At 35.4% G+C, this 25,500-nt stretch overlaps 1 protein-coding gene across 1 annotated transcript in view; it reads left to right on the top strand.

Moving 5' to 3' along the window:
- Nucleotides 1-25,500, top strand: part of LOC150092703 (uncharacterized) — a 173,471-nt gene that overhangs the window by 34,453 nt on the left and 113,518 nt on the right. The window contains exons 2-3 of the mRNA XM_090414767.1: nt 4,563-4,663; nt 19,964-20,110. Coding sequence (XP_090270893.1) covers nt 4,563-4,663; nt 19,964-20,110 — 248 coding nt within the window. The remainder of the gene's footprint in view (nt 1-4,562; nt 4,664-19,963; nt 20,111-25,500) is intronic.

The raw sequence follows: 25,500 nt of genomic DNA on the forward strand, positions 1-25,500 counted from the left end.
CTGACAGGAAATGAGAGGATTTAAGGTGTGGACAGAATGAGAAGAGTGGATGTTGGAAGTAGAAGTGAATGTGTGATCAGACAAGAAAAGAATCAGAGTTAGCCTGAAATGTGGGGGGGGGGAGAGTATTTATGTCTGGAGATGGTAATGGAATATTTAATGAGATGGAGGAATGGCCAGAGGAAGGTGTGGAGGAGTCACATAAGAAAAGTAGTATTGGTGTAACTTGATCCAGAAATGAAATATTATATTTGTATACAAATGCCAGAAGTATCAGAAAGAAGGGAAAACAAATTCATTGCTTTGAAGAAGTTTGTTCAACCAAAAATTGTTGGAATAAGTGAGATGCAGTTGAATGAGAATGACATACAGAGAGGAATAGAGATGTGAAGTATGATTTTTTTTTTTTTTTTTTAAGTTAGAAAAGGCATGAAGAGAGATAGGATTTTTTGGTTAGAAAAGGAATTGTGGCAATGCAAGGGGGAAATAGTGGCACTGGTTATGAGACAGTATGGTGTGTGAGGCAGAATAGAATGAAATATTAAATGGGGCAATAAGTAACAACAAAATGATAAGCAAATATCAGCGAGGCAAGTAAGAAAAGGTGATCATCATTGTGTAACAAAGTGATTTTAATTGTGTTAATATAGATTGGGATGAAGAAATAGTATACAGGAGTAAAGTGAATGTCTTTAGGGATAACTACCTCAGACAGGATATCACTGAGAGCATGCAAGAATCAATGCAAGCTTGGATTTGATCGTCTTATCTGAGGATGTCATTATAAATGAGGTGTCAAATCTTACTCTCTAGCTGGAGAGAGTGACCATGAAGTGGTTACCTGGGTAGATGCCAGCTATAGAAAGCCAGCTTACAGAAAATGGTTGGAGAAACCAGAGGTCATCCCTGGAAGCTGAACATATCATTGTCAGTTGAACGAACATCCCACGATGAGTCTGTTTTAATAATATTATTATTATTATTACACGACTCCATGGAGGGTGTAATAATATTAATAATAATAATAATAATAATTACTATTTAGTATATGTTGTTATTTCCTGAAAAATAATAGTTATACTTGCTTAAAATAAAGTTATGATATTATTTACATTTACAATACCCTATCACTTTTTTTCTTACTGTTCTCTGAAAATGATAGATCTTCTCCTGTTATTCTTCTTTTCCAACAAATCGTGTTTCACTTATGTAAGATATTTTTAGATAGATGACATCTAATTAGTACTAAGAACTACTTTCATTGTTTATTGTTTTCCTTGATGAGAATAATGCAGAGTCAAGCATGTGTTATGAATCTGAATAGACTATGTGAGTGAGCAAGTGAATGGAGATACCATTTCAGTGTTGTAAAGAGTAAGGTTTTGAAATTGGTTGACAAGGATGGGATGCAGTGTATATAATTGGTAGGGAAATGTTGAAAGAGTTGTAGTGGACAGGGACCTGAAGTTTATAGGGCAACATTGCTCAAGTTGGAAAGTCATTCCATCGAATTATAGCAATGATGTGGGGGGACCTTGAAATGTGTTATAGTTCCATTGTAAAAGATTTTAATGAGGATATATAATGGAACAGTATGTGGGGCATCACCTGGTTTCCATGGAGATGAGGATGTATATTAGAAGGGTTCAGAAATGATTGGCTAAGATGATTTCTGGTCTGTGTGTAATGTGTGTGTGTGGGGGGGGGGGTATGAAGGTAGACTGAGGAAATGTCACTTGCAGAACCTTATGATTAGGAGGGGGGGGATATTGAGATATAATCAGGGGGTTGTTACAAAATACATGCTGAAGAGTTGTTTAACAGAATGAAGGAAAACATGGGTAGAACAATAGGTGATTCCTGGAAACTGTATAAGGAAGGTACGAGCAAGAGGATGAGGAGCAGGTTCTTTGCATGGAGAATGGTTGGTCAATGGAATGCATTGCTTGAGAGGTGAGTGTGGAACTTTAAATGAATTTAAGGCCTGATTTGATGAGCTTTGTGTGTTTCATGAGTTTGATTCCATTGAGATCTGATATTAATGGTGATTAATAAACCTACCCATTCCTATTTATTTATTAGTTTTTTATTCCTCTCTCTACATCTCCTAGCAGTGTCTTCCAGTTATCCAGTGAATCCATCATCACTGTTTCAGTTTACCATATAAATTCCCTATAGTGCTGGCTTCATAATCCTTAACCAATATTATTAATAATATGTCTTGTATTATTATTGCTTATTTCCTCAAATATGCGTTGTTTTGATTTGTTTATGGTGAGATTTTCTAATCAATTCTCTTCTTCCAACTTAGCATTACCTAATTTTTTTTCTCAATATTTAAGTACAATCATCCCTCAACTCATGTCCATTTGAGTTACTTCCTCTTGAAGAAACCATGATCCTTAAGGAAATAAATAACATTTTCGGCTATACTTTTGAACAAGATGCAAGCAAGCATAAGGTAATGCATGCACAGTAGCAACACGCTTTCAGTGGCAACCTCCCTCGGCAGTCAGCACGTCTTCAACAGTTCCTCTGTTGATTATCGTTAAATAATTCACAATGTGTTGTGCAACATGGCCCCTACATGCACAATCAAAAAACCAAGTGAAGAATCACAGAAAAAGAGGCAAGCAATTGATCTTGAAATGAATTTGGAAGTTATAAAGCAATATGAAGCTGGTAAGGCCATCAACATGATAGCATATGACTTTGGATGGTCTCATTCTACAGTGACAACCATTTTGAAAAATAAGAATAAAATCATAGAGGCTGTGAAAGGCTGCTACCATTAAATTGACAATAGTGACAAAGCAATGACAAGGTCCCATCGGTGATATGAAAAAGCTACTTGCATCATGGATAGAGGACCTGAACCAAAAGCGCATACCCCCTTATCACTGTGACTATAACTGCTAAGGCACAAAGTCTCTTCAACATGTTGAAGGAGAAAGCAGAACCCGATTATGACTATGAATCCAATGCTGCTTCTGGTTGGTTCATGAGATTCAAGCAGCATTTTGCGCTGCATAATGTGAAAATGTATGGGAATCTGCAAGTGCTGAGAAGGCTGCCAAGGAGTTTGTGGAAAAATTGGATAAAATTATTACAGAGGAAAATTATTTGCCACAGCAAATATTTAATATGGATGAGACATCCTTGTTTCAGAAAAAATAATGCCCGAGCTGACATTCATCCACAAAAAGCTTAAATCTATACCTAGTTTCAAAGCTCTTAATACCCGTATCATGATTCTGTTATGGGTAATGTGACTGGATATAAACTGAAACCAATTGTGATATGGCACAGTGAGAATCCACGAATCTTCAAAAACATTAGGAAGCATACTCCTAGTTCATTATCAGAACAATAAGAAGTCATGGATGACTCAAAAATTGCTTGAGGATGCCCTAATCAACTGTTATGCGAGTGAAATAAAAAGCTATTGTGTGAAAGAAAATGTAGAATTTAAAATTTCATTAATTCTAGATAATGTTTCAGGTCATGTTTCTCTCTCCAAACACTACTTCATTGATCCAACTGATAGATCAGGGAGTTCTTGCACTGTTTAAGGCTTATATCTACGGAGTACTTTTTCACAAGTCATTTCTTGCTACTGAAAGAAATGACCAGACTCTCGTGAAATTCTGGAAAACATTCAATATTTATCATGCTATTAAAAATATTGCTGTGACTTGGGACGAAGCGATCTCTCAATGTATGTGTGGCATATGGAAAAAGACATTAAAAAGGTTTGTGCATGATTTTGGAAGTTTGTAATAGTGGGCCTAGCAAACAATCTGAATCTCGAAGTGAATGATGACAACATAATTCAACTCATAGAAAGTTTCCCTGAAGAGTTGACCAACGAAGAATTGGTCAAGCTGAAGGAACAACTGTTGCAGAAGAGGAAAAACGAGAAAAGGAAGAGGGAAAAGAGAAACAGGAAGAGGTAATTAGACAATTTACAGTTAAGAGTCTTGCAGAAATGTTTTTTGCAGTTAGCAATGTTCTCAAAATGGCTGAAGACATGGACCTCAATGTTGAACGCTACTTAATAATAGAAACGGAAGTACATATTTATGATGAAAAGAAGAAGAGGAATAAGCAAAGCACATTGGACATTTTCATCAAAAAAAAACAAACAAAGGTTACACCAGAAGAGCCACAGCCTTGATCGTTCACACAGGGAAGGTAATGAAGATGTGATTGTGGAGGAAGTTTTGGGTGATGATTCTCCTGTTTTATAGTGGCAGTAACACGCAGCTTTATTATAATAAGGTTTAAAAATTAAAATGACAGTATACTTATTATGGTTAAGTCCCTATAACTCTGTTGATTTAATGCATCGACTTACATCCTTCCGGATGGAACGGAACCCGGACATAAGTTGAGGGATGACTGTATATAAAAAAAAAATTGAAAGTTGAAATTAAAAAAAAGTATAAATTTCAAATGAAAAATATATGCATGAAATTTCAAAAACAAAATCACTCTTAAAACCAGAATCATTTCATTGTATTGAAAAAAAAAAAAAACAGCTAATTTAGTTTTTCTTCTAGAATTATTAATGGAAGAATTTCGGGAAGCACACAAAAAAATGTTTTCAAGTAATATCAAACAGGCAAATTTATGTGAACTAATCAATAACAGGAAATCTGAGGTAGGAAGTCCATTGTAGCTATTTAAATATAATTATATGAAGTTATTTGTTGTCTGTCCTCTGATTAACCAGCTAGAACCATATAACTTTCATATTTCTAGCTGTTTAGAAAATTGATAATTATATTTATTAACTTTCAAACAAAATTTATTTTAAATTATTTTTCATGGGAAAAATAGACTTTTTCTTGGGAAAAAGACTGGACTTTTTGGGAAAAAAAAGACTGGATAGCATACCTGTCTACTTACCAAAATCAGAAATTTTGTCATGTCCTGACTATTGAAATTCATCATGCACTATCAACATTTGAAGAAAATAACACAGATTGCATATTTGGAAAGTAAATCAAGTAGAATAAATGGATGAGGAGCTAAAAAAAAAGCTTGTAGAGGGAATTTAAAGAGAAAGGTGATTGGCAAGCTCATGAGCAGCATAAAGCACATGCCAGAAAAATGACCAGTATGGTAAAGAAAGTATAGTCAGAGTTTGAGAGGAAATTTGGATCTTGGGGTGATGGTAGACAGTGGACTGAAGTTCCAGAGGCACATTGCATTGCACATGTTGCAAACATGTGCAATGTTTGTAAGGCATTGGTCAGACCACATATGGACTATTGTGCTCAGAGTTGGTCACCTAGTTTTCATTGTGATGTGGAAACACTAGAGAGGGCTCAAAGATGAATAACCAAAGTAATATCAGGATTCTGGAGTGTTAGTTATGAAGAGCATTTGAGAGAATGTGGATTGCAGAAGTTGGTGGATAGGAGGAAAAGAGGAGATATTATAATTATTACGTAACACCTTCCAGGAGTCCAAAGACTCATCAAGGGAGGGCACCTACTCTACAACTCCCCGTCTCCACCACTCAATTCACCAACTACAAGGAATCGTAACTACCATCTCATCTACACTAACACCATCTACCGCCCACCACCACCACCACTAGTATTTCCACAGACAATCGCAAACATCCATGCCCACGGTGGGATTCAAACCCGCAGCCTTTTGGCTGGAGAGCAGATACGCGGACCACTCGGCCAACCTGGCCCGAGATATGATAGAAACCTTCAAGTTATTTAAGGGATTCTATCAGATTAATACAAAAGGAATTGTAAAAAGAGTGGATGTTCAGATGGGAAGAACGAGAAGTCATCCGTGAAAGTTGTATAAAGTTATGGTGAAGAAGGGTGTGAGGTGTAGATTTATTGCATGGAGAGTTGTTAGCAGGACCGGCCTTCTCTATAAAGGGGCCTGGGTGCAAGAAATCTTTTGGGGCCCCTAAAATATTTTTCAAAGGTAAAAATTAAAGGATTCGAAATAAACGTATTGTAAAACCTCTTAACTGAAAATGATTTTGGCACAGGAAAACAAAAAAAAAAAACACATTCGAAATATAATACATTTCTGCAAATGTGTACCAACTGTGCCCACTCGATCGTGGGACCCAGGTGTATTGCACCCACTGCACCCCCGAGATGGCCGACCCTGGTTGTTAGTGAGTGGAATGCATTTCTGGTGTGCATTGTGAATGCAGATAGTGTAAATAACTTCAAAGCTCATTATGATAGACATGTTGCTGGTTGAGTGGGCATCCCATGATGAGTCTGTTGATTCCATGAAGGTTACCAAATAATAATAATTGGCTAAACCAGCCAAGGATAATCCCATAGATTTTTTCCACGTGACAAATAAAACGAAGAATGGTAATGGTAGAATAATTTTGAGTAGGGAGGACTACACAAGACAAAATGATTGAATTACTGAGTGATTACTTAGAGGTGTATCATCCAGGTTGGATATTACAGTAACATATGTGACAAGTGCTGATATGGAAATGGAGGTAGATGAAGAGGGTGTATAAGATATTACAGAACCTTGATATGATTACAGTTATGGAATATTAGTTCACATATTTAAAGAATATGTTAGTCAGTTGGCACTGCCTTTGACAAGACTGTTTAAATTTGAGTCTTAGTCGAGTAAGGCCCCAAGGAAGTGGAAAGATGGAGAAAATAGTTCCACAGTATAACAGAGGCTCCAAGACAGAGGTAGTAAATTTATCTGCTAATCAGCATCTCATGAGTGATGTTCAAAGTAATGGAGAAATTGGTTAAGGGCAAAATTCAGGAATCAGTGGATAGGAATAGGATTCTGTATATGGCAGGTAGCATGGTTTTGTGAAGGATAGGTTATGCCTGAATAATTTACTCACTTTTTTTTAATAATAAAAGTAACAGCCGAGTTGCTTCAGGGAATGGCTGTAAATGATAGCCATTTGATATGATGTGATAATGTTGGTCAAAGAAAGACAGTTGCAGCAAGCCATTGACCATCTTTCAGACTCAAACATCAGCCATTGTTTAAGTCTGTATTTACCCTGCAGATATAATTTCACACCCCAAACATAACTAAGAGTAGGACACATGATAATTCCAGTTGCAACAGAAGCAAAGTACTTGGGTCTCATATTTGATTTAAAAACACCAAAAAACTGACATTCTTCCCATCCCATATGTCAATTGCAAGACAAGTGCTAGAGATCATTAAACATCCTTCGAGCCCTGTCTTTTGTATCTTGAAGTTCACACCAATATTCTTTGCTCTTTCACTATTAAGCATTTATCTGATCAAGATTGGACTGGGTCCTGAATGTCTGCTTCTACCTTAGGGTGGTTGTGGATCCTATCCACTATCAGGCAATTAGAAACAACTGGAGCATTCAGAACATCATGTGTTCTACTCTTCACACTGAAGTGAATGAACCGTCTTTGTCATTTTTATGTCATTGCAGTATGTATTTATTTAAAATTAAAGTCCTGCCAGGCCATCCCACATGGACAAGTGCTTTTTTGTCCACATCAGGAAAACTTGATTGAATAGCATATAAATCTCTTATATGCAATCCAACAGAGATACTGCCATATCCCTGTTTGATTGCATATAAAAGAATTATTACAGGCTCTAAATACCACTATAGATGATACTGCATGAATTCCACTAAATATAAAAATTTACTAAATATGCAACTGTTTGCAGATGATGCAAAACTGGGGAGAATGACAAGGAATCGGATTTTGTAGCCTTAAAGGAGGATTTGAATAGATTGTATGAGTGAGTGGAACTGTCAGGTCAGTATTGAAAAGTGTAAGGTTCTGAAATTTGATAGGCAATAATAGGATGCAAAGTATTCACTTGGTGCAGAAATTTTGGAGGCAGGAGACCTGAGAGTGGTTGTCAACAAGGATCTGAAGTTCAGTCAGAAGTGAAGTCATCACATCAGATTATGGCAATGATGCAGAGGACATTAATGTGGTACATTAAAGAGGTTATGGTTCCATTGTATATGGGCCTTGATCAAGTTCATAATGATTGCTATACACAGATTTGGTCCATTGGTTTACATGGTGATAAGGATATAGAAAAGGTCTAGAGAAGATGACTATGGAATGATGATGGTCTTTGGAATGTGAGATATGAAGACAAATTGAAGGAATGCAATTTGCAAAGCCTCGTGAATAGGAGAAGGAGAGGGAATGTGATTGAGATGCTGCCTCACCAACCTCTAGGGATTGTTATTGGGTTAATGTGGAAGAATTTTTTTCACAGAATGGGAGAGTGGGGATAGAACAAGGGAACAGGGAACCATATAAGGAGAATGCGAGCAGTGGAGGGGGGGGGGGGGGCACAAGAAGTAGGTTCTTTGCATGGGGAGTGGTTAGGCAGTGGAATGCATTGCCTGACAATGTAGTGAATGTGGTCAGACCAAATGAGTTTAAAGCACAGTTTGATAAACTTTGTGTGTAATAGTGCATACTTTTACATGATGAGTCTTTTGACTCCATGAAGGTCTGATGTTAATACTAATAATAATGCATATAATATGAACAGGTAGACAATTTGCTCCATGAATGACATTGAATATATACACAAAGAGAAGCTGTATGATGGAATGCATCCATGCATGTGATCAAAAAGCTTCTCTTTGTAGATGGTTAGGGAACATTCCACTTCTCTTTCAGTCTAAGCAACTCTTTCTAACACAGAGCAGAATACTCTGATTTTTTTACCTTTCTGTACACATGGTTCAAAAATTAGATGTTGGTTTCAGCATCATATGTAGCTGCCTTTCCAGAGAGCATGATATTGAATGAAATCCTGATTCGATTATTAGAGGTGTGGTAAACAAGAAGATGCACAAGGTTTGTTTTTCTGGAGGTAAAATGAATAAAACGATTGATTGAGGTATTGGATATGTAAGCGAGCAAAGGAGTTGGTAATAGGGAGTGGAAACAAAAAGAATGTAATATTGCATATCAGGGGGTTGTTGAGAAAGATAAAAGATAATAGTGTGATAGGAAAGGTAGTCTAGTCAGTGTGTTGCTCAGGTATGACAGTGATGAGATAAGGCAGAGAGAAAAGATTATGAGTGATATGTTAGTGGAACTCTGTGAAGTGAAAGGAGTGAAGTTTGTTAATATATGGAATGAGTTGGAAGGACGAATTGAACTATATAAGAGTGGTGAGCATTTTAATGGTTTTGGTGGGAGTCATTTCGAGAGACTGTTGCTGCTGCTGCTGGAAGGGAAAGTAATGAGTGTATGGAATGAATCTGAGCAAGTGAGAAATGATGTGAAAGAGCAGGAGAGCAAGGAAAAAGAGATTGAAGTGATGCTTATGAATGAAGAAATGGTAACATGAGTATAGAGAATGAGAGAACAAGTGTGCAAGACAAACAGGAAAATGGGAAGACTCAGGGTGGACAGTGGAACACAGTGTTAGAAAGGTTGATGCTACAAGAGAATGTGAATGCATATGTAGACAAAATGAGAAGGGGATGACCTGGGATGTAACAAAACAGTTGGATTTGAAAAAGGTTATGGAATGAGTAAGGATAGAAAGAAATGGCTCGCGGATTATATAACGAATAAGTGATATCAGTGAAACTTGTTATAGATCTAGGAATAATCTGTTATGTTTGTATACGTAGAAGTATCAGAAACAAGGGAAATGAAATGGTTTCTTTGATTGAGTTCATTCACCAAAAAATTGTTGGAATAAGTGACACTTGGTTGGATGTGGATGACATCCTGACAGGAATAGAGATTGAAGAATATGATGTATTTCGGGAAGAGAAAAAGGGTAAAAAGGGAGGTGGAGTGCTATTGATGTTAGAAAAAGAGTTATGTTCATACAAGATAGAGATGCATGGGAGAAATAGTGCTAGTGGTTTGGAGGCGGTATGGTGTGAGATAGAAGTGAATAAAATAAAATGCTTAGTCAGATGTTTTATAGACCTTGTAATGTGGATGGCACTAACCATCACATGTATAATCAAATTCGCTAAGCAACTAAGAAAAGGATGATCATTATGGGCAATTTTTATTATGGCAATATAGATAAGGATGATGAGATAACAACTGGAAGTAAAGAAAACGAGTTTCTTGAGTTTTTGAGGGACAACTACCTCAGACAGTATGTAACAGAGGGCACATGAGGATTGAGGATCTTGGATTTGATCACCTCATCTGGCCGGGATAGCGTTAGTGCTTGGGAAATTGTGAAGGAATATTTGTTAGCAGCAATGGTAAGCTGTATTCCATGAGTGAAGAAAAGGACACAATTTGGAGTAAAGTGGATGACAAACAATATTAAACAGGAGCTACATGCGAAAAAGAGGCTATGGAAGAGATATAAGGAGACAGGTGAAGAGAAGATGCATGAAGAATAAATATAAGACACAGGCCAGAAGAGTGACTAGTATGGTAAGGAAGGCGAAACAGGAATATGAGAAAAGATTGGTCCTTAGATCTAAGGAAAATCCTAGGGAATTTTTTAGCTATGTGGCCAGTAGGAGGAGAAATGACTGTGGAAGAATTGTGGGATAAAAATGGGAATAGAGTGACTGATGCAGAGGACATAGTGGAATTGTTCAATGAACATTTTATTGGAGTATTTCATCCTAGAGGAGTCGATTTGAATACTAGAGGCAGGTTTGAGGTTTAGAGGTGCAGGAGAAGAGTGTGTTCCACATACTGAGTACTTTGGATGTTAGTAAAGCTGTGGGAAGGGATGGTATTTCACCACGAGTTTTGAGAGAATGTGCTAAAGAACTGATAGTGCCCTTGACCTGGCTTTTCATTGAAAGTCTGGCTGCGGGAAAGGTGCCCATGGAATGGAAGGAAGGTAAGATAGTGGCATTGCATAAGGGTGGTAGCAGACTGGAAGTGTCTAATTATAGGCCAGTTTGTGTGTCATCAGTAGTTAGTAAGATCTTGGAGAAAGTAGTGAGGGACCATATACAGCATTGGGAAGATGAGGGTAATGTTATCAGTGAGAGTCAACATGGATTTGTGAAGGGGTGCTCTTGTTTTAGCAATATGCTAGCCTTTTATGATAAAGTTGCAAGAGCATTAGATGAGGGAAAGGCATATACTGCTATTTTCCTAGACTTAGCAAAGGTATTTGACAGGGTGCCACACGATAAGCTGATATATAAATTGCAGCACATGGGTCTGGGTCTGGATGTCGGATTGGTCAACTGTATTCAGGATTGGCTGTCTGATAGGTATCAGCGAGTTGTGTATGGTGGAGCAATATCAAAGAGGCAGAAGATTACAAGTGGGGTTCCACAGGGCTCAGTACTGGGACCTATATTGTTTAACCTTTATATCAATGACATTGTCCGTGGATTGCAAGGGGATATTCGTTTTTTGTGGATGATGCGAAGCTGGGAAGGATTATTAGTAATAGTACAGGTGTGGTAGCCCTGCAAGAGGATTTGAATAAGCTAGATAGATGGGCAAATGAATGGGAGTTTGGGTTTAATGCAGCAAAATGTAAGGTCTTGAAGTTTGGGACACATCGATGGGATGCTGTATACTGTATGGGAGGAGTTAAACTGGAGGAAGTAGGAGAGGCAAGAGATCTGGGTTTGATTATGGATAGAAACCTAAAATTTAGGGGACATATTGCAAAGGTAGTGAAGGTAACACAGATGATTGCTGCAATAATGAGAAGGACACTGACCTGCAAAGATAAAATGGTTATCATTCTGTTGAATAAGACTCTGATGAGACCATGCTTAGACTATTGTTCTCAGATCTGGTCCCCAGGATTTCAAGGGAATAAATTAACTGTGAAAAGGGTACAAAGGTGGATAACAAAGATGGTATCGGGACTGTACAATGTTAGTTATGAGGATCGGCTGATTGAGTGTGGACTGTAGAGTTTTATGGATAGAAGGAGGGGTGATATGATTGAGACTTTTAAACTGTTGAGAGGTGGTTACAGGGTTGACACTGGGGAGTTCTTTTGCTTGGTTGAACAGCAGGAAGGAGTCATGACAAGGGGCCATCCATGGAAGTTACGAAAGGAAACTGTGAGCAAGAGGGTGAGGAGTGATTTCTTTGCATGGAGGGTGGTTGAACCGTGGAATGCATTACCTGATGGAGTGGTGAGAGCGAGAATGGTCAATGCATTTAAGGAGTGGTATGATAGACTTTGTTTCCTAGGAGGGACCTCCCTCGATGAGTCTTGATAGACTTGTGTTTCTTAGAAAGGACCTTCCACGATGAGTCTTTTGACTCCATGGAGGCCTGAATAATAATATTAATAATAATAAAATAAATAAGGTGTCAAATCACCCTCCAGTTGGTGAGTGACCATGAAGTGATTACCTGGGTAGTTGCCAGTAATGTGAGGAGCTCTGTGAGGAAAGGGTATATGTGGAACTACAAGGCTGGTGATTATGAGAAGCTCAGGTGACAGCTTGCAGGTGAAACATGGAATGAGCAGTTAGCTGGAAAAGAGATCAATGCAGCTTTTGTGATATTCAAGAACTATTTTGTAGAAGCAATGTCTAAATGTAGTCTAAGGATCAGAAGGTAAAATAAGGTAGGTTTGAAATGGATGAATGAAGAGATTAAACATGCAATACAGAGAAAAAAAGGCATTATGGAGACAACATAAGAGGAGTGATAATAAACAATTCCATGAGGAATATAAAGAAGAGGCAAGGAGGGTGACTCGTTTGGTAAGGATACCAAAAGTTCATTATGAGCAGTAGTTAATTAATAAAGCCAAAAAAAAAATATCCTGGGCGATTCTTTTGATACATATGCAACAAAAATAAGAATCATTATGGCACTAATTAGAGAAAATGGTATAAGGACAACTGCTGCAGAGGATATAGCTGAGATATTTAATGAGCAGTTCATAAAGGTCTTTCACCCATCATGGTGGGTTTGAGAGCAATTGATGATGAGGAGAAGAGACTGACTGTTAGTGAGCAAGAGGTGTATGGGGGATTGAGCAAACTTGATGTTAATAAGGCTGCAGTACTTGATAATTATATCACCACATATTTTGAAGGAATGTGCCAGAGAGAGTTAGCATCTGCCTTGACATATTTGTTTAACATGAGTCTTGCACTGGGTCAAGTTCCAAAGGAGTGGAAGGAAGGTAAGATTATGCAGCTTCATAAGGGGAGTTGACAGAACAAGCATCATATTATAGGCCTGTCTCAGTGGAAGTTGTTGTAGTTAGTGTTGGAGAGGCTGGTGAGAACCAGGATTCAGAATTGAGCTGACAGCAATGGTATTATCTTTGATAGACAGCATGGATTTGCTAAAGGTTGATCATGTTTTAGTAATCTACTTACTTATTACAATAGGGTGATGGCTTCACCCTATTGTATTAAGATGGATCCACAGTAGTATACTTAGATTTTGCAAAGGCTTTTGACAGATTACTGCATGATAAGTTGATAGTCAAACTAGAGTGGATGGGGTTGGATATTAGATTAGTGCGTTGATCGGACATTGGCTATCTCATAGGTATCAGCAAGTTGTGTGTGGGGAGCAATAGCCTTGGAAGTGGAAATCTAGTGGTGTGCCTCAGTCTTCTTGTAATGATATTCAGTTGTTTGCAGATGATGCAAAGTTGGGCCAACTATGAGGAGTAGAGCAGATGTTGTGGCATTACAAGAAGACTTGAATAGAGTGAGTGAATGGACACAGGAGTGGAGATACCAGTTCGGTGTTGCAAAATTTTGTTTTAAATTTTGGGAATGGGATATAGAATTGATGCTTGGTGGTGATATATTGTTGGAGGTGGAGGAAATAGGAGATCTTGCAGTGATAGTGGATAAGGATGTGAAATTTAGAGGACACATTGCCAAATTGTGAGGAAAACAACAAATTCTGGGAATGATTCTTTGGATACTGACTTTTACAATTAAGGAGATTTCTGTTCCATTTTATAAGGAACTGATTAGGCTGCATATAGACCACTGTGCACAGATGTGGTCACTTGGGTTTCAAAAGCACGAAGAGATGTTGGAGAGGGTCCAGAAAAAGCATTTGAGACGATGCAATTTGCAGGGTCTAGTGGACAGGAGGAAGAGGGGTGATATGATAGAGTTGTATAAGTTAGTAAAGGGCTGTTATAGGATTAACATTGAAGAGGTTTTTCATAAAATGGTGGGAGATCAGGGGATAACAAGAGGTCATCCCTGGAATCTGTATAAGGAGGTCATGAACAAGGGAGTGAGCAGCAGGTTTTTTTATGCAGAGTTGTGAATGATTGAAATTCTTGCCTGAGAATGTGGTGCCTGCAGAGAGTTTGAATGTGTTTAATGCATGGTATGATGAGCTGTGTATATGACAAAGGGACCTCCTAGATCAGTGATGGCGAACCTATGACACGCGTGTCAGCTCTGACACACTTGAGGGTTTCAGGTGACACAACTTAGATGTTGAAAGATATTGGTATTCTGATGAAAAAACTGTGATACATCGTGTAAGATCGCTCTCAGTTAAGGTGAAGGTAGGTTTCGGTTCATTGAAAGAATTATATTTTATACTTAGCCTATTTCTATTTTATTTTGTAACTAGCCTATAAACAACGAGCATTTTGAGTTTACATTTTCTTTCTTAATCATTATAATTTCTGCATAGTCATATGATATTATAAAAACTTATAAAAATTATTATCAATATTATATGATACAGACTTATAAATACGTGCTTTATATATTATAAACTTAAAGTTTTCATTTGACTTCTGTGTGAAATTGTTCATGCATGCATTCGAGGTCTCTCGACTGAGTAATAAGTTCTAAACATATTTAAAACCATTTTAACAGAAAATATAATTCGCAGCATTAAATATTGAATTTATCTCAGTAAATAATGAAAACATTTTTATAATTGTAATAAATTCAGTAAATTTTGTTAAATGATGCAAATAGTAACAACTTAAGATGACGTTGCAACAGAACCTACTAAATAGCTGCTATTTATTAACATGATAGAGAGTAAAACGTAACAAGGTTGCTATGAATGGCAACCCTGCTGAAAGAAGTAGTGGTAGTCTTGAATGGTCTACCACTTAAGTAATTTGAGTTGCTGGTGTATAATTCATTTCCAGTAATTGTTATTTCTTATTAATTATTACTGTTTAATTATCGCTGTATATAATTGTGATCTTTTTTAATTTGTGAACCCTTTTACAATGGCAGCTAACACTAATAAAAAACTAAAATTATCACAGAAAGGAAGTGGAAGAAATTTCCAAGATGCCTGGACTGAACAATATGGTGTTACTGATAGAGGCTTTAAAGTTCTCTGTATCAAATAACACAAGCCTTGAACTCATGCCATTGTTTTTCCATTTGTCTTGACAAAACTATAGATATTACGTCATCAGCTCGATTGGCTTTTATCACAAGGTATGTTCATGGTGATTCTATGCACGAGGAATTGATAAAGTTAGAAAATTTACCTCAAAACATGACAGTAAAGACATATGTGGCTGTGTTGTTAAAGTGTTCTGTGAGAAACAGATTTATCGCAAATATTTTCGATTATAACTGATGGCGTGCCTAATATGGTTGGCTGTAATGTCGGTTTTATCAAACAATTTAAAGAATATGTTAGTCATCCCCTAATTTGTTTCCATTGTATTATACATCAGGAGACACTGTGTGCGAAATCAGGCTTAAAGGATTTGGACGATGTGATGAGAATTGTGACAAAGGTAACTAATTTTATTGCTGCCAGGGCTTTAAAGAAACGAGAATTTAATTCACTTTTAAGCGAAGTTGAATCAGTGTACAATGGTCTATTAATGTACAATAATATTCGATGGTTGAGTCGTGGCCAAGTACTTGAATGGGTTGTTGAATGTTTAAATGAAATTAAATTATATTTAAATATACAAAGGGCATGGAGCACGAATTTTCTCAGTTAAATGATTCTGCTTGGCTCAGTAAACTGATGTTTTTCACAGATTTTTCATTGCACCTGAATGAACATAATATACAATTGCAAGGTTTCGGAAAATCTGTCGGTTAAGTTTGGCACAATCAAGTGCTTTGAGAATAAACTCAAAATATTTCAACATGATTTAGAAAGTAACAATTTTAAGTATTTCCCAAGAGTGAAAATTTTTTTTTAATGAAACTAGCCCCAAAATCGTGAACAACATATCAACCAATCTATCGAGGCTCTAAAGTCAGTAACTGAGCAGTGTTCTAGATTTGAGCAATTTTGAATGTTGGAACAAACAATCCAATTCATAAATCCAAGCAATCTAATTTACGATCCTTGTATCCTGATGAAACAGAATTCATGGATCTTAAATTAGATGGCTTCGAGTGGTTGGATTTAAAAGATCTAGAAATATAACTAGCCGACTTCCAGTGTAATCCTATCTGGAAAAGAAAGTTTATTGCTTATTATCTTTATTGCATGATACCGCATGTAAAAATTCAGACTGTGAAATTCTAAGCATGCGGAATAGCCTTCCCGAAAACTTCATGCTCTTGAAATCTTTGCTAAAGCTCTTCTAACAATTTTCTCTTTTACATACTCTTGTGAAACTCTATTTTCTGTCTTAAATAATATCAAATCGAAAGGGAGAAATAGATTGAGATGATTTGAGCGCTGCCTGTGTAGCATTAAAATGTACACACTATAGCCCTTCTATAAAGTAACTTTCTACCAGTATTCAGCAACAGAAAAGTCATTAAATGTAATGTAAGTTTGTAATTTCACTTTATTAAATTAATTGTATAATATGAATTCATAGATTTTATATCAATTTCCTATTAAATAAATAGCCTAATATGATATAAGTCACCATCTATGATTATGTAGTTAAATTTATAATGCATGTATGCAAGTGGCACATCAACAACGTCAATATTTAAAAAAAAACTGTTTGACACATCTGGGTAAAAAGGTTCGCCATCACTGTCCTAGATGAATCTTTGACTCCATGGTTTCTTAGGATAACAATAATAATAATAATATTTGCTGTTTTAAGGATACTTGTGACATAAGACTGAATGATAAATGCACGTAAACACAAGAAAGATATTTAATTAACCAAATATTTTTTCTACTCAACGTGCTTATAATAAACTAAGTCAACATCTTAACCGTAAATATGAAGCTCTTTCGTCTAGACAATCCAAGCCCTTCATAACTCCAGATTATTGGATTGTCAATATATCCGGACGTCCTTTCACTGAAAGTGAAATTCTCATCCTGTCAAAAGGACATGATTTTTCTATTGTTCCAAATAAGATACCATATCTAGATTTCCTAGTTAACATTGAAAGGAATCTCAATCATCTAACTAGTGATGAAACTAATGCTCTTTGCCTAGAAGTCACTTCTTCTCTACTTAATGCCAAACTTCCTCCTTCCAACATATCTCCTTCTGAAATGAAATCTTTACAGTCCTTGAGAAAAAATAATCACCTCATTATCACCAAAGCTGACAAGGGAAAAGCAACAGTAGTTATGGACTCAGCAAATTACAGAAGAAAACTTTCTCTTTTGCTTCGAGATCACTCCACATATCAAGAAATTGATTATAATCCAACCAACAGACAACTAAAGAAATTAAATTCTCTCTTAGATAAAGTCATCAGTTTAGATAAAGACACGATTGAAAGATTTAAAACTCATTTTGCAAGACCTCCTAGATTTTATGGCCTTCCAAAAATCCATAAGATTGACTATCCTCTTCGTCCAATAGTAGATTGTATTGATTCTCCTACTTACCGTATAGCCAAATATCTAGCTAAATTATTGAAATCTTACATTGCAACTCTAATTCTTTTTTAAAAAACTCCTCAGATTTCTTAGAAAAATTAAAAAATGTCTCATTACAACCTACAGATCTTATGGTTAGCTTTGATATAGAATCTTTATATACCAATGTACCTCTCAAGGAAACTTTAAAATTACTTGCTGACATCTTTCCTCAAGACATTATAAAACTATTCGATTTCGTAATACATTCTGGATATTTCGTATGTCAAAATAAATTTTACAGTCAAATAGAAGGAACGGCCATGGGAAGTCCTCTTTCTCCTGCTTTAGCCAACTTTTATTTGGAACATTTAGAAAAAGTCCTCTTCTCATCTATTTTCCCTCAACCATCCTTTGGGTAAGATATATAGATGATATCTTTACTATTTGGCCTCACAGCAAAACCTCTTTACCTTCTTTTTTAAACAGTATTAATTCCTTGCATCATCATATAAAGTTTACTATGGAAATAGAAGAACACAACCAGTTATCTTTTTTAGACGTTCTCCTCATCTGGTCACCTTCAAAAATTCTTACAACTATGATATACAGGAAACCAACGTTCACAGTCATTATATTCTTAAAGAATCAGCCCATCATCCTTGTCAAAAAAACAGGAATTATAAAATGCCTCATCAGAAGAGCCAAAACTAATTGTTCTACTTTTGATTATCTACAGAAAGAACTTTCTACTATCCAACAACAACACATGAAACTCAATGGCTTTTCTAAAAAAAGTACTCAACATCTTCTCAGTTCTTATTATCCTCCACAAAACAACAAAGTTTCAATACGTCGAGTGCCTATTCCTTATATCTCCGGTATTTCAGAACCTATCACAAGAATTTTAAAGAAATATGATTTAACAACTACGTATTCACCTATTAACAAATTGTCTTCTCATTTTCCTTCTCCTAAAGACAAACGCTCAACTTTATCTCTTCCTGGAGTTTATCAAATTCCTTGCAACTGTGATCTTTCCTATTTTGGACAGACTGGACGTTCTCTTGAAAAAAGAATCCAAGAACATCAATCCTCCATTCTTCACAACAAACCTGAAAAGTCTGGATTGGCTCAACACGGGATTGAAACTGACCACAGCATCTTTTGGTCCAGGACTCGCCTCTTACATAGATCCCGTTATAGGTTTGAATGTTTGTTCAAGGAAAGCGTGGAGGCTTTACTCCATCGTCCCAACCTGAATTGTAATGACTGTGTATCTACATCAAAAATCTGGGAAAGTCTAATTAAGATTATTCATTAATTTTTTTTTTTTTTTTTTTCCCCAATCATGTCTCTACTTCAAAATGTTCTGTTTTATACTTAATACTTAGTGATATAACATCATGTGGCGTGTTCTATTTTTAACGATCTATTGTTAGTATTCTAGCTTGTATTTTTTAAAACTGTTCTTGTAATACCACTGAAGATGGTCTGCTATTTCCAGATCGAAATATTTGGTTAATTAAATATCTTTCTTGTGTTTACATGCATTTATCATTCAATAATAATAGTAAATGTGTAAGAAAAGCTAATCTAAGATACTGTAGTCATTTAAATTTTTGAGTTTTGTTTATATTCTATGAGATAATTGGTTAGAATGTCTTGAGAAATGCATGTTGTTATTATTATTATTCCTGATACCTCCAAGGAGTCCGAAGACTCATCTCGGGAGGATACCTACAACTGTCTCAACCACTACACCGAACCTCTACTGCGAATCATCTCCATAAACGCCATCTACCACCCACCACAACTAGTATTTTTTGTCTGTAAATTGCGTGTGTGTGTTCTGAAGGGGCCGAAAAATGTGTTCTCAGGATGAAAAACCCGAGTTTCCGGGAGAAAAAACCCTGCTACCTTCGTATGAGATCGGCTAACTCACCTTCGATTGAAATCGTCCAGATAAAGATTCCTCCCGTCGCGACGAGAATCGAACTCAGGCCTATTCCAATCGAAATTAGCAAAATTACAGTAGAAGCCAGCAATTACAACAACCTAAGCAAATGCAGTGTTAGAATGAAGAATATGCTGGATTGATTAGAATAATACAAACTTTTCCCTGCAGGTTTGTTTTTATCTATTTATAAATGTGCTTTGTTCATATATATATATATATATATATATATATATATATATATATATATATATATATATACACACATTATTAAATAAAATTTTGTTTCTTCTTTTAATAGACAACCATTTATCATCGGCGTCAGCAAATTGGTAGAAGTTCCAATTTTCCTCCTCCACTTAAAGAACTGACTGTTTCACCAATTAGTCAGGTAGATTTTATGCCACTGCATGAAGAAACAAAACGCGAAAATGATGAAATAACAGAGGTGAAATTTTGTTTAACTGTCTCACAATATACTAATTTTAATTCAGTATAGCATATTGAGTAAAACTAAATATCATAGTAAAACTGTATTAATACTAAAGATTCAAACAATGAAGACTCAGTAACATGTATGTTTAAGAGACTTATTTCTAGAGAAATAAATCAAGGATGTGAGGAAGTTATTATTTTTTCAATTTACTACCATTCATGAGATAGTCTATTCAAATCATGTTACCATCTTACCATATACTGAGAAAACTGTTAACAATTTTTCATGACTTAATTGGTAATTTCTGCTCATACTGTAATTTTGCTGGCCGTACCAACCAAGTTTTCTTCCTGTCCTGCTCTTTTTACTGTCCATGCAACTGATTATTATCAATGTTAATTTTTTTTGTTGCTTCCATGATTCTTCCAGACTGCATGCATTGTTTGTCCATTTTATGCCTAGCTTATTCAGCCTTTTAACCTTTGGAATACATTTAAACACTGTTGATCATTATATCAGTCTTCAAATAGCATTTATCTCATTTTTTTCTTAATTCTGCATTCCACACTATGGTTCCAAGCAGTCTCCTAAGCTTTCCATAATCATTGGCCTTGCAGTTTCGCATAATCCTTTCCTCACAAACATCACCATATAACCATCCTTGTAATGACTTCATGGTCACGCTCACCAGCTGAAGGGAGATGCAGCAGCTCATTCACAATTACATCTTCTGATGATATGATCAGATCTAAGACTTTCAAACCTTCCATGCCCTCAGTTACTTAATGCCTAAGATAGTTTTCATTCAGGAACTCAAGAAATGCATTTTCCTTACTCCCAGATGATCTGTTTCCTCACTCTAATCTGTATTTCCATATTTAAAATTGCCTGCAAGATCTCTCCCCTCTCCTTGTTTGCTAACTCAGTTTACCTACACAATCCTTCATCACCACACCTCACATTCCCTAGCTTATAGGAACATTCAACTAAATCTTTATTCTCATCCATCTCCATGGTGGGCATTAGTATCAAAAGTGCTCCCCCCTAAGTTCCTGCCATTCTTATTCTCATAATATATATATATATATGTTCATATTTATATATACTGACTATAACCGAGACTAGAATAACAATTAAATTTATTCAAAACGCAACATGTTTCATCGGATTGTTCGACTTCTTCAGGCGTGGGAACATAGAATGCAAGTGAACACTATAAGAAACATCATATCACTATAAAACTACTATTATAAAATTCAGTTAGCTTTGAATTGTAGCTACAGTCCATGTTGAAGTTCTATTGTTAAGTAGCTGCATGCGTCTGATTTCATGCGTGTGCCAATATCGGATAGCAGAGCTGAAAGAGGTCCGGTAGATTATAGCTAAGGTTATTATTTATATGATGAGGGTCCATAACAATTTCTTTAGACTCGACTATGCATCGTTCTACACGGACTATAGCTACGATTCAAAGCTAACTGAATTTTATAATAGTCGTTTTATAGTGATATGATGTTTCTTATAGTGTTCACTTGCTTTCTATGTTCCCACGCCTGAAGAAGTCGGACAATCCGATGAAACATGTTGTGTTTTGAATAAATTTAATTGTTATTCTAGTCTCGGTTATAGTCAGTATATATAAATATGAACATATCCCAGTACCGAGTTAATACTACAAATTGCTATATATATATATATATATATATATATATATATATTTATTTATTTATTTATTGCCCTCTATTTTATTCCATCCGGATATTATCCTCATCCAACTATGTTTTGCTTATTCCAACAATTTTTGAGTGAATAAACTCGCTTAGTGAAGCAAGTTTGTCTCTCTTATTTATGATGCTATCATTTGGAAACTAAACTAAACACATTCATTTCATTTTGAAGTCTATAACCAGTCTCATCCTTGCCATCTTTCAGCTGTGATTTCTACAAACCTTTCTGTACCTGCTTACCTTTATCATTTTATCAGCTACTCCTCTTACATTCCAAGTTATCACATTCCTATGCTGGTATACCCTACATATATTCACTACTGCTTCCAACATCCTTTCTCCTTATACCATGTCTCCCTGTCCACCACAATACTGCTGTTTTCCTATCTATCTTGCATTCTTGTTCTCTCATCTAGTCTTTCTTCTACTGTATAACTCTGTATATATTATATATAACTCACATTTATTGTATTTAACCCTTGCAAATAATAAATAATATTCATATTTATAAATTTAGGGACACAAAAACACACATGTTGAACAGATTATTTTATTAATTACTAATAACATAAAACTCGATGTGTCGACCCCTGTATCGAGGTCATCATCGGAAGGATACAAGCGTATAAGGAACCAAGCTACATGCTCTAGCCCTGTATACTGATAAACTAAATCTACGTAGTTAATTAATCCTTTTCCCTAGCCTGACCTCTAGTGATTAAAAAAAAAAAAATAATAATAAAATTAATTTTAAAAAAATAAATAAATACAACTACAATAAACTGCTAAAGTCTCCACATGTATTAATATTCTTCTGGATTTGTACAGATTGTTATAATATGATTTCCTTCAGTTGCTGATGAATGTTACAAACACTTCACCAGGTTGTCTTCTTGTAGTGGGATTTTTCTATGGCTAGTTTAGGTTTTTATACAGGTTGTAGATGGGTCCTACATTCTTAAAATGGTTAGGCCATCATTTTTGTTGAGATTTGGGTTGTGTTTGAGCATTTCACATGACTCTTTAAATTTTCTCTCAAACCAGGTTTTGGTGTGGTGTAGGGACTTGGTATTTTTCCAATCAGTTCTGTGGTATGTTTGGAGTGTGTGCTCAGAAAGGCCGGTTTTTCCAAAATGGAGGTATTTAATGTGTCGTTTGTGTTTGTCTTGTCTGATTGGGATAGTTCACCCTGTTCCCCCTATGTATGGACAAGATGAACACAAACGACACATTAAATACCTCCGTTTTGGAAAAACCAGCCTTTCTGACCACGCACTCCAAACATACCACAGAATTGATTGGAAAAATACCAAGTCCCTACACTACACCAAAACCTAGTTTGAGAGAAAATTTAAAGAGTCGTGTGAAATGCTCAAATACAACCCAAATCTCAACAAAAATGATGGCCTAACCATTTCAAGAATGTGGAGGACCCATCTATAACCTGTATAACAACCTAAACTAGCCATAGAAAAATCCCACTACAAGAAGACAATCTGGTGAAGTATTTATAACATTCATCAGCAACTGAAGGAAATCATATTATAACAATCAGAACTGTACAAATCCAGAAGAATATTAATACATGAGGACTTTAGTAGTTTATTGTAGTTGTATTTATTTATTTATTTTTTTTAATTAATTTTTTAATTATTTTTTTATATTATTATTATTATTATTTTTTTAATCACTAGAGGTCAGGCTAGGGAAAAGGATTAATTAACTATGTAGATTTAGTTTACCGGTATACAGGGCTAGAGCATGTAGCTTGGTTCCTTACACACTTGTATCCTTCCGATGATGACCTCGGTACAGGGGTCGAAACGTCGTTTTATTTTATTAATAATTAATAAAATAATCTGTCCAACACGTGTGTTTTTGTGTCCCTAAATTTATAAATATGAATGCTGATCACCGTCTAACCTTAAAAGAAAGAATCATAATAAATAATATATTTCCCTATAAATTACGGATGCCAAGAATATAATTTCTTGGCATCTTCAGTCAAGTGAAAAAACTTTCAACATCTATTTCTAATTCATAATATTTTAGTAATAAGGTGTTACACCTTTTGACTACTTGTATATGGAATATGACTTCAGCATTACTTCAGTCTTGGTATCACTTTTGAATCTGGCTCCCACTGATGAGACCTCAATAAAGATCGAAATTGGTCTGGGTAGTGGCCCTTCCCATAATGCATATCATTGTACTTCTCTGTAAGGATATGTGCTTTGCATTATGGAATACTAAGACAATGGAAGTGAAGTCATATGCTCAGGTTATTTTTCTTGGAAATGAACAATATACAAACAGCTAGCTAGGACAGCAAGGGAGGGGATTTCCCCCCTCAGTCATTTTTCTATATAGAATTTCTGTCCCAGCACTTAACACTGCTATACACAAAGTAGAAGATGGATTTCTATTTGTCGTGGCCTAGACCAGTGGTGTTCAATCTTTTTTACTACGCAAGCTACTTTTCTATAAAAAGTTATTCGGCAATCTACTCTCTTATATATATAAGTTATTCGGCGATCTACTCTCTTATATAGATCACATTCCCCCAACCTGATATTGATATCTGATTATGCACAAATAAACAACTAAAAAAAATACACAACTAAAAACTTTATTTGTGTATTTAAAAATTTATTTATCATTTTTAATTATGTTAATACAACAAAAAAACAATAAATATATTGGAATAAAATATTTATTTCTCTATTTTGGAAAACCAAAGTTAGAAAAAACAACAGATTGATTACAAACTCACAAGTTACAGGAAATGCTGGTTGATTAAAAAAAAAAGTTAATGTGAAATTTGGCATTGTTTGGACCTCGCAATATTTTCATAGGCAAGTTGATATGAAGAAGTGGCCAATCACAGACAATCATCCTAATGATCATTTGTAATTTGGTTTCTTAATTGATTTCTTATGATGGTCATATTTGAAAAAAAAAGGATTATGACAAGTACGTTGATCCGAAACACGACAGAATTTTTCACGCAATATCAGTTAATATTGGGAATTTTTCACGTGCGTACTTCCAAATGACTTCATTGTTTATTGATTTTAAATGTAAACTATTCTGAATGTTTATTATCTCAAGTTCTACTTCAGCTTGGTTTATATCAAACAGCCCACTGATTTTATTTGAAATTTCTGTGATGTTCAAGTTTTCTTGAAATGAATTATTGATAAAAGATACAATTATTTCAGTTTTATTAAAATCTTTAAATCTTGAATTTATTTCTTCCTCAACTAATTCCATTTCACGAATAAATTCTTTTAAATCATAGCGAAGCATTTCTTGATTTTGTTAAAAAAATTTTAATAAATATGGAAGATGCCTAAATTCGCGGTCATTTATATTTTTCTTTAATAAAAAGTAAGTATTGTGAAAGTTTTTATTGAACTTAACATGTCAATTTAATTTTTATCTCTACCTTGTAACTCTAAATTTAAATTGCTTAATTTCGTACAGAAATTACTAAAAATGATAAGTGTAACAACCATCTTTTATCACTCAATTGTGGATAAATATCTCCTTTTCCATCAAGAAAATTTTTATATCGTTAATTAATACAAGAAATCTTTCTAAATTGACTTCTGCTGGGCCAGCAAACATTATTGTACAACAGAAGTTCCCTATCATCATCTGCCTGTAATTTAA

Source organism: Typopeltis vanoorti, chromosome 25 (genome assembly GCF_054136105.1).
Source record: "Typopeltis vanoorti isolate ZY-2024b chromosome 25, IOZ_Tvanoo_1.0, whole genome shotgun sequence".
NCBI classification, from domain to species: Eukaryota; Metazoa; Arthropoda; class Arachnida; order Uropygi; family Thelyphonidae; genus Typopeltis; species Typopeltis vanoorti.